Consider the following 18,614-nt stretch of genomic DNA (forward strand, 5'->3'; position numbering starts at 1 on the left):
AGTGCAACGTACATACCTCATATCACATCATGTTTTTCTCCTTCACAAAGAAACCGTAGTAGGCAGTTTATTGAGGTCCTTACTAAATTAGATCTGTGGCTGGGTGTCAAATCACCAAAGCAGTTGTCACTCACACACATACACATCAACACCTCCACACACACATTATTGTCATGTGCTATGACAGGTCTGCCTGTCTCTCAGATCACTTCAGTATTTAAATGAATAAATAGGTGACGTCCTTAATAACTCTTCCAACATGAATGTTTCCTTTTTAACATTTCAACAGTAACACTTCCCCTTTCAGTGTGAATAAAAAGCTCAGAAAAGCAGTGGAGGCTGGAGCGGAGAGGGAAAAAGAAAGAGGACCAACATTATTGTCATTGATCTAACAGCCAGTCAGGCTGAGGAAGATGGGACAGGACCACCTGTCATCATCCACATATCAGTCATTTACGTAACACAGTGATGATCCAGCCAGATTATCCAGTTTACGGCAGACACCAGTGTCTGATGTGGTTTTTATCTTTTGCGAGTCAAGGTTTTGGTTTTTGTTTGTTTTGGTTTTTTTTAATTGTTAAAATGCAGACACGAATACATTACAGGAAAAACAGAAGTAATGAAGAGTCCCAGTCACACAACATGCAGGAGTTCCTTCTGGATGCACGAAGACAACACATGCTTCTTCTAGCTCCCATCTTACTTTACTTCATCAGAAGTAAAGTAAGATGGATTCCAGTAACTGTCCGGTGCAGAGAGGCGTTTGTTATCTCTGAAGCGAAGCACGAGGACAAGGATCATTTAACGCTGCGTCTCTTATTTAAAGCAACTCTAAATAGGACCTGACCTTCATTATGTGGCAGCGACACCGTGCACTGGGTGGCCACGCCTCCATGGCGGCTCACTGACATTGTGACAATGAGTTTTATAAAAAAAAAAAAAAAATTTAAAAAAAGGCACGTGGGCACAAAGAATGCCTTGCTCTGAGGCACTGAGGAGAAAACTGGATGTTCATGAAGGGAAGAAACAGGACAAAAGGAGTAAAGGAGGAGGCAGCAAAGAGAAGAATTTATACCCTTTAGCGGTAATTAACATTCGCCATACAAATGTCCCAGTTTGTTACAGAAGCTGACCTTTCTGTCATACTGGAGATCAGCTACATCAGCACAAAAACAATGCTGGAGTTCAATGCAAGCGAGAAACTGTCACTACCTCTGGTTTGCCACTGTGAAGTGTGTCTGAGAACTATGAGCTGGTGCATAGTGGAGGAAAGTTCCATCTAAACTGGTACAGCTTATTTCTGTTTGCATCAGAGTTGGCGGTATCACTGATGTTTACTTCAATCGAGCCAAAGGAGACACACTGTACATAGCTGGCATAGCAATGGGTTTCCTCTTGGCTTCCACAGATTGAGGGGAAGACACACATGATTGTTAGTGTGTGAGTAAAGAGAGACAGGGAAGGAGGGAAAGGATGGATGAGCAGAGATTGGACAACAAAAGGAGAAAAATTGAGAGAGAAGCAACAATGGTGTCCCTTAGAGAGTCAGTGGAAGAGAGATCCATCTGGAGATCTCTCACGCCAACGTAGACACACCTAAACACCAGCGTTCTGTAGAACTCTGCGTTTTTCAGGGGCCTGGTTGTCACAAATCTATGTGCCAAAATTAGAAGGTTGCCTCTCAGCATGTGAAAGCTTCCTCTGCAATGGCAGAGTCAGGCGGCTGTGGGAACAGCCTGCATCTTGCAAAAGGGGGAATGATCCTGTCTGCTGCATTTTCTTACATTAAAAAAAGAAGAAAAAACAAAACTATTCCATCGGGCGAGGTTTCTGATCACAGAAATAAGCAGCAGTCGACACGTTCTGGCTCTAGTCGCAGTTAAGAGCCGGTTTCTATTGCAGATTATCTTGATGTCAATTAGGAAGCTGTGTCACTCCCCACTGATACCAATTACATCTCCTTACCTCCGTCATTTACAGCACGTTGCTCCTACAGTCAGCCTCGAACATCGATGTAGACTCTTCCTTGTTAATCTATTTACCCTGTTAGTGTGTTTCGTGTTGTTCTCCTTAGTTACCTGCTTCTCATTTGAGCAACTGCTCTCACGAAACTTATCCCTGACTAATCATCACCTTTCTGCTCAATAAGGGGTCTACACCCCAAGATTTATTTCCAAAGTACTGAATATAAATTGCAAGCAGTATTAACTCCTCAGAGTGTCCATATGAAGAGATTAAACACAACCAACGCTGCCTGATTAAAGTAATCTTCCTGTTTGTGCAGTGTTTTATAACAACGTGTGAAAGTAGAACGTACTGAGTGACAGGCCGTGCACGCGTACAGTTTACCCTGCTCATATCTTCTGATTGCTCTGCGCCTCCAGCCATGTCAGTCATCAACTTTCAATCTGTTATCTCCAGCGCAGGGTGACAAGTCCGATTAGATGGAAGTGTTTGGATCCACAACAGAGGAAGAAGTTCTCTGTGAGTTTCTGTTTTTCCTCTGTATTTGTGTCCACATTAGTGGTTCATGGTTTACTGGAGACATTGAACAGCTTGTGGGAAAAATGGGATGGCTGAAATGAAGAAGATGTTGCAACTTTTGCATCACAAAAGGTTGATTAAGGTTGTTCCACATCATAACACGTGTCACAGTTTCAGTATACCACAGGGGAAAAGGAGGATTCTGCACATTAAAAGCATGAAATACTGCAATGCCTTGTAAAAAGTAGGAAAACATTGGACAACTGAAAAAAAACCCCAAAAACATATACATCAAACTGTTAAAAAAAGAATATGCGCACAATTCAGAGGTTTGTTCAGATAAAGATTTATCAAAGAAAGTTTCTGTCAAGTATATCCACCGTATCAAGAAGGCAGCTGTTAAAAAGGAACTGATGAGCAGAAAACTGGTTTTTGTTTGCAGTGGATGATCCAGATGGATGAAGTTGTTGATGCTTGGTGGATGGCCACCATGTTTAAGCAAGGTGGTGGTGCAGGGATGTTGTGGGATGGGATAATAAGGAGTCAGAAGGGTCTCTTAGGGTGTCTGAGAATGTTAAAATGACCTCTGTAAAGTCCATGCAGTGAGAACTGTTCCCTCTGCAGACAACATAACCATCCCATGCTGCAAAAATACACCATAAAATCTTTGGCTGTCGTGAGTTTAAAGGAATAACGGTGTTGCCACCAACGTGCACTGGCCTCTAAACTATTGAGAAACCTGTGGAGCATCCTTAAAAGTAAGAACTATCAGGATGGCGGCAGTATGCCTGAAAAAGGCAACTTTTGGGGACAATTCTGGTTTGTTACATGGACTTCCAAGTTCCATGTCTGAGAGAGTTGTTAAGGTTATATTCAAGGAAGAGCTCCCATGTTAACATGGAACTGGATCTGAAAACACATTATTTGTCTTTAGAAAGACAATCTCCTGCATAATGCAAAAAATATTTTCATTAACTTAATGTTTTTAAAGTGCTGAGCGCTGGGTTTTTTTTTAGTGATTGGCAAAAAGGCTTTTTTCATCTTTAGTAGTTTTGTTGTTTAAAATATCATATTTGATAACTAAAAAAAAAAAAAATGCTGTCTGTCATTTGCACTGATTATTTGGAAGAAAAGAACAAAAGCAAGATATGCATAAGAATTCAGAGGGCAGTGTTAAGAGAGCAGCTTGCTCACCACCATCTTGTTAAGCGAGACCCAGCAATCAGACGGAAACTCCTGCAGCATCGGAACAAGGAACTGGAGACAGCCGTCCCAGTGGCACAGCAGCAGCATCATCCCAATCAGGTTGAATATTCGCATCACAGCGCTGGCCAGGTCGTAGGTCATGTGGAAGATCTGACAGCAGGAGGAGAGAGAGAGAGAGAGAGAGAGAGAGAGAGAGAGAAGGGATGGAGAGGAAAAAAAACATGATGCGTGATTGGAATATTGAAAAAAAATCTGTTTATATTGTCAGAGTCTAAACCAAATGAGTGGTAAACAACGCTACACATGTTTTCACAGCCATTACAGCGTAATGTTATGCAGAGGAGAAGCCTAGAGACAGCGTCTTGGGAGATATTTTGAGGAATTGGCTGTCAAATGATACTTTTTTCAGTATGCAAATTTTCCAAATGCTTAAACTGGATGTCAGTAAACCAGAAAAGCTTTAGTTCACAGTTTATCTGCACTGTAAACGGTGAAGGGATCGTGCCTCTGCAGTAGCCGGGTCCAAACTCTGGAACTCTCTGCCCTTTGACCTGCGCTCCATCGCTGACCTGCCATGTTTAAGGCTATTATTATTATTTAGATCAGCTTTTGACTTGCTGCTCATGTCTCTAAATCTATATTTTTATTTATTTCATCGACTTGTTTTTAACTGTCCAGCACTTTGGTCAGTTGTGGTTGTTGTAAAGTGCTTTACAAATAAAATGTGACTGATTAATTGACTGAAGTCAAACCAAATAATGTATAAATATATGCATGTGCATAAAAAACAGAATATTAAAAGGGATACGATGATATAAAGCACTATTAAAGGCAGTTTGATGTCGCTAACAGGCGCAAAAACTGTTGCCACCAGTCTGTTAGTTTTGCAGGTGTGCTGTGTGCAGTTCCTTTTAAGGCTTCTTGTTTTAACCAGACGTGGGAACAAAAGCAACAAAGGGACACACTGTTTGTTCTAATGTGGGAGCAAACCTAAACAGAAGTTGATAAAGTTTTGATTAGTAGCCTGAACCGGCCTCTTGCTGCTGTTTCCGAGTATCACTAGCCTCAGGTAAGAATGCGTTGACGGCCTTGTAAGCGGCACTCACTGCAGTTTTCCTGGCACTAAGCCTGACCGTGTGACCGACGCGTGTTTGTGTGTCTGTGTGGGGTTAATTTCACACGGCGTGAAATCCTGCATGCTTCATTAAATCATAAGTAAAAGTTGATGTCCCCTCCAGGGACAAGAGAATAGTCATACAGGGAGGGGAAGTAGGCCAGACGGCGTACTGTAAGTCTGCCAGGAGACTTTATATTGGCCAGCGCTGCTTCATGGCTCTATTTGATGGTGTCTTAAAATGCAAACATGCCTTTTTCTCACAAGTTAGATCGTCCTACATGTGAACGAAACTAGGGCAGATGTGTGTTTGGAGACAAGCAGCTTCTGTTTTGAATTCCCTGGCAGCAGGCGGGTCCGAGTGTTCTGTGACTCACCTCGTCACCTCCGAGGCCTCCCTGCCCTCAACCTGCAGCTCACCGGCTCATTGAAACCTCACACCTATTACACTCAGCTCGCCGCTATGCACGAGTCCGGCTCAAACGGCTCGGAGCCTTTTCTTACAGGCTGTTTGGACAGGAAAATCGTTGGTGCATCTGTATATTTGTTGTAAAAGTCTCCATTGTGTAAATTAAACAGCATATTGAATTCATACTTAACACAAGCGCTGCAGGGAGCTGAAAAGAATGATGACGCCTTCCTTCTCTGCATGTTAATGATCCCTTTCTCTCTTTATTTCTTAAATCAGCATCCACATTCTTTAATGGGTTTAGTTTATGGTTTGAAGACCACAAAGGGAAACGCAGTGTGAGGCCCTGCCCTGTGATTGGGAAGCATTCCCATCATGATTAATGAGAATCCGGGACTAATGTTCTCCCCGACATCATAACAGCACCTGGCCATGTGTCACTGTCGGCCCACAATTTGGGTCAAAGCATCTTACCGTGACCCCAAGTTGCAGTCTGGAAAAAAAACACAGATAAACTGTTTTGTATTCCTTCCTGTTCTGCACCATGAAATGCATTTAAATAAACAAGTCAACATGATGAAAACCAGCCCTGTTGCAGTTCCTTACCTACTGCTGCTCATGAAAAAGCACATCAATACAAGGCTGCCGCCTCAGGATTTTGCTTTTGATACAATGGTTGTCTCTTACTTCGTGTCAGAGGCAGAGACAAACACACACACGTTCATTCCCAGATCGTGTCACACTGCTAACCCGCTCATTCTTAATCTTTTCTTTTCTGTTTTTTGGGGGGTTTTATTTTTGTTTCTTTTTCCACGGTTCGCCTCTGTCATGAGTGTGGTGATTTTATGGAGAACCTCGCTGCAGCGAGCAGACTTAAGCTGGGCTGAGCTGAGCTGGGCAGAGAGAAAACACAGCCGGCCACGTCTGGATCGAGCTGAGCAGAGCAGAGCTCAGCTGAACTAAGCGGATCAGGGCAGGGCTGAGTCAAAGCAAAGAGGCCATTCACCGGTGTGTGTTTAAATCACTGATAAGGGCTTTCATCAAAGTCAAATAACCACTCTGTAATCACAGGAGTGGTGGCTGTTTTCAGAGCAAGAGGACACATATTTGATCATGAGGTGATTGGTTACTTAAACAACCTTGTCATTAAAAACAATTTGTCATTAATATTATAGACAAAGAAACACATGCACACAGCAAACAATGCTTAATTGTCTTTACAGAACATGGAGCAGCATATAATGGATGAAAATGCACCTTGCAGTAGATAAACCTCATTTCCTGATGTGTTTTCAGCAAATATGTAAAGTCAAAGCAGATTTTTCCTTATGAGTTTGACTGGAAGTTATGATATATGACTGATAAATTACTTCTACGGTATGATGATGAATCCTCTCCTGATGGTATTCAGCAAATGAGCCGCTTTGTTCAATATTAATATTGAACAAATATATATATATATATATATATATATATATATATATATATATATATATATATATATATATATATAGAGAGAGAGAGAGAGAGAGAGAGAGAGAGAGAGAGAGAGAGAGAGAGAGAGAGAGTGACAATATGCACTTGACCTTATTCGATTCAGAGTTTTTTGGGTGACAATTTGATTTAAATTGCAATTCTCACTATTCTTTGATATTGCTGATTTTTGTAGATGAAAAACCAATACAAATGTACAAAAATTATTGAATTATTGTTTTTTTTTTTTTTTTTTAAATCCATTTTAAAATTGTGAAGCAAAATATCTATATCTATATATATATATATCTATATCTATCTATCTATATATATCTATATATATATATGTATGTGTGTGTATATATCTATCTATACATACACATATATATATATCTATCTATCTATACATACACATATATCTATCTATACATACACATATATCTATCTATACATACACATATATATATATATATATATATATATATATATATATATATATATATATATATACATATATATATATATATATATATATATGAAAAGAAATGTATTCAAACAATCTCCTCTGAATTTATTTTCCTGCTCCTGTATTGTTACTGTGCTAGAATTTAGGGATCATTAAAGGATAGAAATAACCTGACTGACTAAATCAAGACCAGACAAATATACTATGCTGTTTTATATATAGTATGAAAAAGATAAGAAGCACAAATTACTTGCAGTGTTTTTGAAACTCACTAAATTTGAACTTGTTCAGGTTTTATTTATTTATTTTTCCTTTTTAAAAGAATTATATGTGTTTTATTTCCAGTGTTGCATCCATGTTGCATTGACTCCTGCTCAGCTGTTAAATAGTTCATTCTCATATTAAAACATCACACAAAAGTAGATAAAGGAGAAAGGGAGATAATTCTGCATCAGAGAGCAAATAAGGTCAGGAAAACTCTGCCTAAATTTCATGCAGAACCTAATACAGGGTTGACTGATGCTTGAGTCACTGTTTTTTTTCTAGTATCAGTTTTAATTTCCATCTGATCTCAATGCATTAGCCAGTAACTGTCCAGCCTAACCTTTGATGGTCAAAGCAACACTCCAGTCCCCCCTCCTTTGCCATGTTTATACTGTATCATAAACTTTGAAGCTTAGCATACCTCCTCCCATTGGTGGATGTAACGGATGAGTCTGGACAACCTCAGCAGGCGCAGCAAGCTGAGGATCTTGGTGAAGCGGACGATGCGGAGTGCCCGAGCCGTCTTGTATACCTCTGAGTCGATTCCCTTCTCCACGATGAGGAAGATATAATCCACAGGTATGGAGGAGACAAAGTCCACCACAAACCAGCTCTTCAGGTACTTCTTCTTGATCTTCTTAGGGTCCAGGATGATCTCGGTGTTGTCCTCGAACACGATGCCCGTCCTGAAATTGAGCACCAGGTCCATGAGGAAGAAAGTGTCAGAGATGACGTTGAAGATGATCCAGGGTGTGGTGGTCTCGTCCTTGAAGAAGGTGATGCCTACAGGGATGATTATCAGGTTGCCCACCATGAACATCAGCATGGTGAAGTCCCAGTAGAACCTGAACGGAAGATAATCACACAAAGCAGTCGATTAAACTTTGCAAAAGTAAAAAGTGAATCACACAGTAAAGGACCAAATGTCTGAGAAGAAAAATCCAATCCATCCAAAAACAGAAATACTGATGCCTAGATGCTCACAGTGGTGCTATTTGCAGTGGATATCACATGCCAGCAAAGATGCTGATTCTGCTCCAGTGGTATTTCCAGCTTTCTCTTTACCATCAAGTGATGCTCTCTCAGAGGAAACACACATTTAGAAAACAGTACCAACCCCCCATCGGAGATGAACAGCTGATGTTCTACAAGATGACAGGCTTGAGTTGTTGCTGAGTTAATTGCGTCTTCTCTGTGTTAACCTCCTCCATTTGGCTCATACCAAGGACGCACTCTGCTAAATCATTTCAAATCAAGGCCCAACAGACAAAGGTGCATAAATAACTATGGCAACAAAGTATGACAATATCAGGCAGTTGTTTCCAGTATTGCAGGTTTTTTTTTTCTGCTCCATCATCCATCCCCAGCAGTTCCTTACCACAGTTATTTGTCCCAATCAACCCCTAACAAACAGTCAATCATGTCAGAGAAGAACAGGCTGGATGATGAGAATGATTCCTGGAAACTGAAAGCTCAAACTGTCACTTGTTACTGATGTCTGATTATTATTATTATTTATTAATATTTTATTATCAGTATTATTATTTTTATTATTATTATTATTTTAGCATTTTCTCTAAAGAAAGAATGGCCAAACGCAGCAGATGTGGCCTTTTCTGTGTTTGTTTTCATGTCAGACAAAACCTGTAAAGTATTTTCACCTATATTTCAGAAAGCAAACCAAGTCTTAGTATCAGTATTACAAATGATCACTTCATGTAGTTGTTCGATTAGCTGGTAAAATGCTAACTGATTATCATAAAAGTAAAAAGGACATAACTGACAGTAAAACTACTGCCAGTGTGTGATAGAAAAGACAAACTGATGCTATTACAAAGAAAGAAAAGACCAAAACGGAATAAACCAGTTTCCCAATCCTGCTGTAACGCACATGAATTAAAAGAATGACTGTTAACAAGCTTGCAAAGACCCTAATGAGGGAGGTCATTCATCTAAATCAGGTGTGTTGGAGTAGGAACACGTCTAAGACACTGGGAGAAGCTATACTGGGAACACTGGAATAATTTGAGGAGCTGTCCTCAGTGCTGAACATTACGTTAAGACATTTCCACTCAACATTTTCCAACTTTACTCTGTCTATCCCAGACTACTAAAACATCCCACACTGCAGCGATGGCAACATACTGCCAAATAAGAAAGACGGATTCTGTTGTACCATCCTGACCACAGGTCTTCAGCAGAGCCTCTGAATGCTGATTAAAATCCCATTTATGCCTTTCCTTTAAATGCAAACCCAACTCTCTGCTGACTTAGTAAAGTTTGGAATTTTAAATGCATTTTTTGCAATTGATTATTAACATTTTTTTCTGTTTTCATTCAGTTTTAGTTAGGCCTGGAGTGTTTCAAGTATGTCTCCACATGAAGTTGGCTTTGCCTGATGGAGGAAAAGGATCAAACAATCTCACACAGACTCATCCAGCAGCACGAGCTGTTCAGAGTTAGGCCCATACCTGAAGTCGCTGTATGGGTGGATTATCCAGTTCCCCGCTGACTTCACGCGCTCTTGTTCTTTCTCCACCGCCTTCTGGCTGCCAAACATGCGCAGGGAGAATTTATTGACTCCTGGCTGAAGCATGGAGCTAAACTGCCTCTGCATGTATGTTTGGTTGTTCTTGGAGTCTCCATCATCCGGCACAATCTGAGGGCCATCCTCCGCTTTGGTGAAAGTAACTGAACTTCTTGACTGCTGACCCGGTGTCTGTCCTTTACTAGCCGGGGCGTTGGAGAAGGAAACTCTGGAGTCCTTTTTCTCCGCCGCGCTCCTGACCTCGACCCCCGGTCCCTGCGTCAGGGACCCCGCTGAAGTGACAGAGCCGTCCATGCTTCCAGCCTGCCCCTTGCAGTCCTCACTTGCTACAACTCCATCTGCCTGTTTCTCCTGCCTTGATATGAGAGAGGACAGGCTCCCTGAACTGGCCGGGTCCCTTCTACAGTCTCCGTTTTTGTTGCATATCATACCGGTGGGCCCCTCTCCTGTCACGCCTTCTTCTGAGACCGTTTCCCCCCAGGTCCTGTGGTGTGACTGCGAGTCTCCCCGCTCTCCAGCAGCATCCCAGTGGCATAACAGAGCAGAGGCAGCGCTGCCAGTGGCACTTTGAGGAGCGGACTCCTCGTTTTGCAGGAGCCAGATGTCATTGTTGGAGTTTCTGCGCGCGACGGACGCAGCCCCGCCTCCGAGCGTAAATTTCTTCATCTCGGTTCCTCCGCTTCTCCCGTGATCCTTGCATCCCTTTAAAGTGGCGACATGAGGCGGCCAAGGCTGCTGGAATTTGGGCTCCTCCTCGCCGTCCTCAGCCTCGTCCATCACTGGCAGACAGACACTCCCGTACTGGTGAGACTGGGCGGCGGCAAGAGGATGGAGCGTGTAGTTCAAAGCAGGACCAGCCCTCTGCTTTCAATTCACAACACCTTGGGTTGACCGCGCGCTTGTGGCGTTGCTATGGCTGCAAACTGGCTGCTGTTATGGTGGTTTAGTAAGAGACGACAGCATTACCTTCGGGCTGCAACTACAGGAAATATTGAATGAAAGGTGCGAAACGCCCTTCCTAACAAGTTAAACTGGTGGAAAATAAATCAGTCAGCCATAAATAGACATAAAACATGATTAAATATCGTTAACTCGCCCAATTAGAACAAGGGAGGACTGGATAAAGATGAAAAGGTCACATTAAGTCAAGTTCAGCTTCTTTTGCTAACCACTGCTGAGAAGTGTCAGTCACGGGGTACAATCGCTAAATAATCTCCCTCTTTAGATGCTTATTTTTAATCAAACTGGGAGGGCAGAAAACTCCCGCCTGTTGCTTTCTGCCTTCCCATCAGGTCACGGCTGCGCTGGTCAAATGGCGCCATCTTGTGGACGAAATAATGATTGCATCATTTTTGGTGGAAGGAACTGGATAACTTTTTTTCTCTTGATAATGTATTTGCGTCAGCACTGATTTCAACTTCTTTCAATATATTTTTTTGTGTGTGCATAGATAAAGTGAGTTTTATCGGATTAACAATACGGAACCACAGAATACATTTTAATAAAAAAGTAGTTTAACTATGAGATACCTTGAATTTCCCATCAAACTGGGAAGATGACATTAAAACAAATGAAACTTGTTTATTGAAAGGTTTTATCAAACAAAAAAGATAACTTTTAAAAAGATTAGCACTACTGGGTAATTTTTTTTTCTTTTCTTTACAGGAAGATGCTTCCACTTTTCACCATTTCTAAGTCAGCCTTTAGAATAAAAATAAAAAAAAGATCAATAAACAGCTTTTATTTCCATACCTTTATTTCAGTTTGTGCAAGTTGTACAGATGTTATTCCATATTTGTGGAAAGTACAACAATGTACACATTCTGGCTAGGTCTTCATTTCTTTAACTCTGAAATGGTAACATCCAATCACAACACTACTCATGTTAAATGGAACATATGGCTTCTTAACTATCTACACAGTGAAGAAAAAAGAGACAACTGTTCAACAATCAAAACCAAGTGTTTTAGTTCACAATGAGTGAAAAAGAAGCTAAATCCATTTTTTTTCCTTCAGTAGTTTTCAGACATGTGCAAATTGTTGAAGTTGCTTTCTACATAAACAGCTTACTTCTCTTGCACTTGGTCCTTTAGAGTTAACCTATACTATGGATGTAAAATTGACAAACATGCTGACTAAAATCTTAATTTCAAAATGGGAAGAAAAAAAGCATTTAAAAGTAATATTCCTATTTAAAAAAAACTTGTGTCTTGCAGGAAAAAAACAAAACCAGCATAGTAACTAAACATTAAACCAGAGCAATTTCTGTATTTAATTTAAAGCCTCAGTGATGCATTTTCTAATGGGTAACTGCAAGACGACAAAAGAAAGGGTGCTTGTTAAGGCAAAGTATACAACTCTGCTAAAGGTTAGTGGCGATGTCGAGAAAAATCAAACTGGTGAATTCAAACACACTCCAGTCTTACATGAATGGCAGTGATGCATGATCAGAAGTGTTTCAGGTCCTCTGAGGAGATTTTGTGCTGCTTCACAAGTGACCCTTTCAGACCGAAGAATATAAAAAGCAGAGTGGCAACTGTGAGGTCAGTGCAGGAAGCAGCAGCACTAACAGAAGATCGTCACAAACTAAGCATTGCTCACATTAACATTTCTAATGATTTTACAACACACATTTGGCTAGAAGAGCGTTTCAACTCATGCAATATTTGCCCAACGGCCTGAAGCAGAAAGAAGTATTTCACACTATGAAGTTTGGCTGCACAATGTGAAGAATATAGAAGAAAGTAAAATGAGGGGAAATAATTTTTTCTTAACACATTAAACACCCAAGCACAAAAAAGGTACTTAAAATTGCAGGGCGCACGGTATGATGTGCCACACAACTGCTGAATCCTGGAGTGCCATCTTGATGCCAATCTAGAAATAAAGAGACAAACTTTAATTTTTTTTTTGCTGGTTATACACACGCACACACATGCAGACCTATGTGAACCGCAATGAACTCGTGGACAGTTTTACGAACCTCCTTCAGCTTCTAGTTAGAATTCCTTTGCCTCACATTCTTGTCTTTGTGATTTGCAGTGGAGTTGCTCTTCCTGAAACACATCATACAACATGAGCTCTGCAGCAGCAGCAGATGGAAGAGCGAAGTGACAGTAAAAGCAGCCAGATGTTGATTTTACTTACAGAGGAGCAGATCCTGAGTCGTCATCTGTACACATAAGAAAAAAAGAGAGAAAGTTAATACCAAATGACTTCTCATTGAGAGCCTACAACCTTAGTAAAATGATGCTAGTGAATGTTACAGTTTCAACTCCAAAAATGTTTGTGTATAAATGGTAAACAAAAGCAGAACGCAAAGATTTGATTATATCATATGAACCAAACTGTTGAGAGTGAGACATTTCACATCTAATTTGAACTCCCTTTAAACGTTTTCTAGTTTATTAAGTTTATTAGCAACTGGTCAGTAGCATGGCTGGGTACTGAAAGCGCACCTGAGGATGGCGTCACTGCTAGGGATAGAAAAATTATAGTAAAGAAATGTTCCATATTTTAACTTGATCTACTGACTGGTTGTGTGACAGGAGCAAGACCGTCAAATATTAGACTGGGTGATTTAACCAGTAAATCTAGGAGAAAGTAACAGGTTACAATGTTTTACTTAGCAAATAAGCCTATACGCTACACCCCCAGGATCAAGAGTAGCTAATGCCTTGATCCAGAAGTTGTTTTGACCAAGGGGGCCTATTTAAACAAAGTAAATATTGCATCTATAGAAAGAAAACTGCTTCTTAGCTGAAGTCTGGATCCTGGACTTGCCTGTGTGTACTTGTGCTGATTGAACGGTTAAAAAAATAAAATAAAATAAAATAAAATTTAAAAAAAAAAAAAAAAGGGGGGGGGGGGGGGGGGGAACGGACATTTTAACCACAATTTGACAGAGGCTATGGAAAATCTCAGACAGGGATGAGGCAACAAATCTCTACCATAATTCAGTAGGTGGTCTCCTGTCTTTAGGTGTTTATAAACGGCGGTGTAAAACAAGGAGGAATGATGCACAGCAATACATGACCATGCCCCAACCTCTGAGAAGCGTTGTCTTAATCATATACATGCTAAGCTAATACTTATTATTCAGACAAATGTCTCACTTTCAGTATCTGATACGTTTCTGTCACAAATTAATTGTTGGTTTATGATATTTGCAAATCATTGCATGCCATCCTTCATTTACAGTTTAGACACCAATCAAACGTTTTTGGGAATTGAAGCTGTTGCATGACATCAGAGATGATTCCAATAAAATAATTAAATTCAACTACGTATGAATAGATGCATGCCCACCTGATGGAATTCTGACAATACAAAAATAATCCTTACAGCTTGATAGTTTAAACCAAAAGATAAATGACCAAACTTCAACTGAACCGATTTGGTAAATTTCCAATTATGTTTCAAAATTACTGATGAATGTTAAATGCACTGACCCAAGTCACCTCTTAGCATCACAGAGGCTCATGCAATACAAGCAAATGACAAAAGGAACACTGCAAAGGCCGTATTAAGAAACAGTAAACATTATTTAACTGAGAGCTAACACACATCCTGGCGCGTATAGTGGCGGTGTTCACACCCGAGCAAGAACTTGCACAAGATAAGGCATAATACGTTACCTCTGACCAAATGATGAACGAGACAAATGGTAAATGGTTTTACTGATCCTGAGAAGAAGGCTGCCTACCATTTGACATGCATTAGATTCAAGATGCAGAAAGCATGCAAGACAGATGGCTAAAATGTCTTTGGTTCAACCTCTCCAATTACAACTCAGACTGTTGTACTAGTTTCAGTTTTTCTATCAGACTCTTTCATTGGCTCAAGAAGAACATTTTAAAAAGACCAAAAAGTGAAAGCGATCATTGCAGCTTGCTCTGAATTCACATTTAGGGCCAGTGAAAGAGTAACCAAATCTTTGAGAACATTCCTCTGAGAAGTGGTTACTATGAAAGCAGTTCATTCAGACTGACATAGCTCTATAGCGTGGTCATCTCAGCTCAACCACTTCAGTCTGACATGCAGTTTTGTTCACTTACCAAAATGCAAAACCAGCAGCGAACAGAGAAGTCAAAATGTAAATAAAATAAAAATAAAAAAAAACAAACAAACTAAATCACATTTTGTTTAAACAGCACTGGAAGCTAATACTTAAACTACATATAAAATGTGAAAAATCAGGATAAACTGAAAAGGAAAAACCAGTTCAGAGCGAATGCATGCACCAACAGGTTTCACTCTCCTGTGAAAAAGGACACTTTAACTTTCGCAAGCCTGACTGAAGAAAAGTACATGTCGTCAGACACATGCAGCTTTGCAGTTACTCATAATTACTGGAATCAAGTACCTGTGACAGATGCTCCACTTAACAGCCTTCTAACTCCCACATTACATGTATGCAGTTGTTTTTTCTGCAAGTCTATATTTTAAACTTTCATCTGGCCTGAGGAAGCTCATTTAAATATGTTTTTATCTCAAAAGAAATTTTGGGAATAAAATGAAGAAACAAATAGCTTTTAATTTATGGTTCACTAAACTTTATTGTGGAGAAGATCAGTGATACTTAAAAAGCTTAACATTTCTTTAACATATTTTTAACCTATGAAGATCTCAAATAGCAAAATGTCTCCCATGTTTTATATTTAGGATGCGTGTCAATACAGCATTTGTTCCTAACAGAAGAAAGTCTTGGCATGCAGCTTGGAGAAGGCATCTGCCCCAGTCATAAAAAATAAACAATACCACTAACATGAACACTGAGCACAGCTTGGAACAAGAGATTACCTTGTACGGTGATAAAAGCACACCAACAATTTCCAAGACGACGTTCACACTGCGGGTCTGAATGCTCAAATCACATTTTCTTGTAGCTATCAGATGTTTTTGTGTGATTAGTTGCATTTTCATCTAAATGCAGCTGTTCTCATACTGGAGGGTGAAACATACATGGCCCTGATGAGACCAGCATGTGCAGAAAAAGCAGAATGCTGCATTAATGGAGGTAAATATTTAGCATGTTCATCATTGGTTGAAAAATAAAAAATAAAAAAAGATCTGATTTGTAGACAATCAAATTTAAATTAAAAACAAAAAAACTGTGGGTTACATGTGTGCAAAAAAAGTTGCATTTGAGTCAGTATTGATTGCAGTGTGAACAGAGCTCAAGTGTTCAGGTGCTCTGCTTCTACAGAGGGGCCTCTGAATCTGGTTTATCTGGCAGATCAGCAACATTGACTTTATTAGTTAAAAGCTATATAAAAAACAAAAAGACAAAGGTTTTGAGGAAAAGACAAAAAAGAACCCTGGGAAGTCTGTTGTAATCGGCCTCTTAAATTTTTAAACGCAGTCTAGGTAAATAACTTATTCATTATCATATTTCAGTTCAATAAGACAAATTTAAATGTCAACTTATTAATTTATTTTCCCCCGAAGACGCAGCATCTTCATTAAGCTGCAGGATTTCAGGAAGAGCATGGCAGACCTTAAACCCATTACATTTGATAAAGTTGGTGAAAACTAGTGTAATATATAGTGGAGTGGAATACATACCATCATTGACCTCATCAGGCTTTCTCCTCTTCTCATAGATGAAGATGATGGTCACGAGGATGATGACCTCAGCCACGATGCCAAGGAAGGGCCAGAGAGCAGCCAGGCGACTGCGGACACGCAGGTGGATCTTGTCCATGTTTGTGCCAAGTTCACTGGTTCCAGAGCAGATGTAGTACCCAATGTCGTTCTCAATGCTCAGGTCATTAATGATCAGCATGGTCTTGTTAGGGATGCTCTTGATCTCATATCTTTCAGTGCCATTGATGATGTTCTGAGGATTAAATTTGAATCGATGTCATTGGCTCACTGAATCAATGTATTTATGTAGATTTATGTATTTTTAAAACTCACGAAACATAGTTGTAACTTACCTGTTGGGTGCCATCCTCCTCTTTGAACCACAACCAATCAGTAGGCAGTGGATAGCCATGACTCACACAAGTCAGCACACCTTTGTCCTTCTCATTACCGTGCTCCGAGTGCTTGGAGGCAGAAACATGGGGAGGAGCTGCACCCAAAAACATTCAAGTCATGACACATTTGTGAAGTAATGCCCTGTTACCATTTACCTAGCGGAAGACATTTTCACATGATGAGAAACAAAACAATAAATATGCACTGAAATGAATTTAACAGGCTAGCATGCAGACGTTCCACAAATCAATTTACTACCCCGGCCTACCATTAACCAATCAAAAAGACCACAACTCAAGATGAACAGTCCTTGAAATCATGAAGAAACACACCATCCCTGAAATGGAGCTGTAGGACCAGAGATCACCAAGACTTAATGTTTACAAAAGAAAAAAAAGAGAGAAAAAAAAAAAAAAAAAAAAAGAGAATACTACTGTCTCCACATGAATAATTTAATGGGACTCTGTTGTATGTAGACAAACTGGTCTGCTGTGTACAGGACAATCCGCCCTCCCATCCTTCAGCTTTTTGGTTTTGCAATATATGTAATACTGGTGATTTATTTACTGCTTTACAGGCCGCTGAGTGTGCGTCTGTACCGAGGCAAAGACCCGCCCCGTAAGTCTATGTCCAGTCACTGCTGTGCCCACACCCACTTAGTCCTCTGACTGGGAGGCGATTGTGGCTTATACAGCTGTACAGAGACATGTGAAGATGACTAACACTAGTGGAGTTGAGAGACAAGTTTGAAGACACATCGGCTTAATTCAAATCTTTAGTGTGGAGTAATTTTTGGTTTTACTGTTGAGTACAACCACAAGGGAGTGAAAGTGGTTAAAATCAATTTCACTGTGCAGACGTTTGTAACATGTACCCTACGCTACAAGCTATATGTCCAAACATTCCTGGAAAAGTAAATATACGTCCCTTGTTTACTAAACAAATACGTTCGTTGTACAATGCATTAAAAACGAACATGAATTTTTTAAAAGCAAAGGTGGTCTAATAATTCTTTCCATAATTGTACATTCTTCCGAGACCTTATCCACCCTGAAGCTCACACAGTGAAATGTTTTCTAAGTTTCAGTTCACATGCTTAAAAGATGTAAATACAAAAAGGCAAACAAACATATTAATAATGGACCAACAAACATTACATAGTCATCAACTCACATTTGACTTCAATTGTTTTCTTGACTTCTGGATCAGTAAGGAACACACATTCATATTTTCCACTGGAATGATGGGTGATCTTGTCCAAACTGTGGAGAACAGAGGAGGGGAAAAAAAAAAAAAACCCACCCCCACACACAAAAACATTAACAAAAAATAAAAGTTTGAGAGTTTCATGACATTCTTCATTTAGAGTAAAAGAAAAAAGTGAAATATTGCCTTTCTTACCAAGATAAATCTAGCATGTAACCAAAGCTGAAGCCACTTTCATTATTGTGATTAGTTTTCTACATAACTTAGTGGGAAATCCTCAACAAAGCTGAGTTAATAATGAGGAGTTGGAGGTAAAAACAGAAGCGGCTTGTTAGTTTCAATATTTAAATTTCCCTTCTGAATCCCTGTGCCGCTTTTATTTGCTGGTACTGTCCTGTAGTCCTGTCCTCTCTCCACAGTAAGAAATAGTACATTGTTAGGGGCACATAATATCTCCCTG

General features: G+C 39.9%; 2 protein-coding genes across 3 annotated transcripts in view; both read right to left on the reverse strand.

Moving 5' to 3' along the window:
- The window catches only part of hcn2b (hyperpolarization activated cyclic nucleotide-gated potassium channel 2b), a gene marked incomplete at both ends in the record, with an annotated part of 44,512 nt that extends 33,771 nt beyond the window's left edge, over positions 1 to 10,741 (reverse strand). The window contains 3 exons of the mRNA XM_079244815.1: positions 3,679 to 3,840; positions 7,838 to 8,261; positions 9,888 to 10,741. Coding sequence (XP_079100941.1) covers positions 3,679 to 3,840; positions 7,838 to 8,261; positions 9,888 to 10,741 — 1,440 coding nt within the window. The remainder of the gene's footprint in view (positions 1 to 3,678; positions 3,841 to 7,837; positions 8,262 to 9,887) is intronic.
- A 967-nt stretch (positions 10,742 to 11,708) lies between these two features.
- Positions 11,709 to 18,614, reverse strand: part of bsg (basigin) — a 15,446-nt gene continuing 8,540 nt past the window's right edge. The window contains exons 3-8 of one of the 2 annotated variants that reach the window (XM_079244979.1): positions 18,122 to 18,210; positions 16,906 to 17,042; positions 16,532 to 16,805; positions 13,112 to 13,124; positions 12,948 to 13,020; positions 11,709 to 12,841 (exon numbers count right to left, since the gene is read on the reverse strand). In XM_079244979.1, the coding sequence (XP_079101105.1) occupies positions 12,960 to 13,020; positions 13,112 to 13,124; positions 16,532 to 16,805; positions 16,906 to 17,042; positions 18,122 to 18,210 (574 nt within the window). In that variant the 3' untranslated portion in view covers positions 11,709 to 12,841; positions 12,948 to 12,959. Of the gene's footprint in view, positions 12,842 to 12,947; positions 13,021 to 13,111; positions 13,137 to 16,531; positions 16,806 to 16,905; positions 17,043 to 18,121; positions 18,211 to 18,614 lie in introns of both variants that reach the window. The other variant, XM_079244978.1, reaches the window with a different exon arrangement.

The sequence above is a fragment of the Telmatherina bonti genome (genome assembly GCF_933228915.1).
Source record: "Telmatherina bonti genome assembly, chromosome: 8".
In the NCBI taxonomy this organism is placed as follows: domain Eukaryota; kingdom Metazoa; phylum Chordata; class Actinopteri; order Atheriniformes; family Telmatherinidae; genus Telmatherina; species Telmatherina bonti.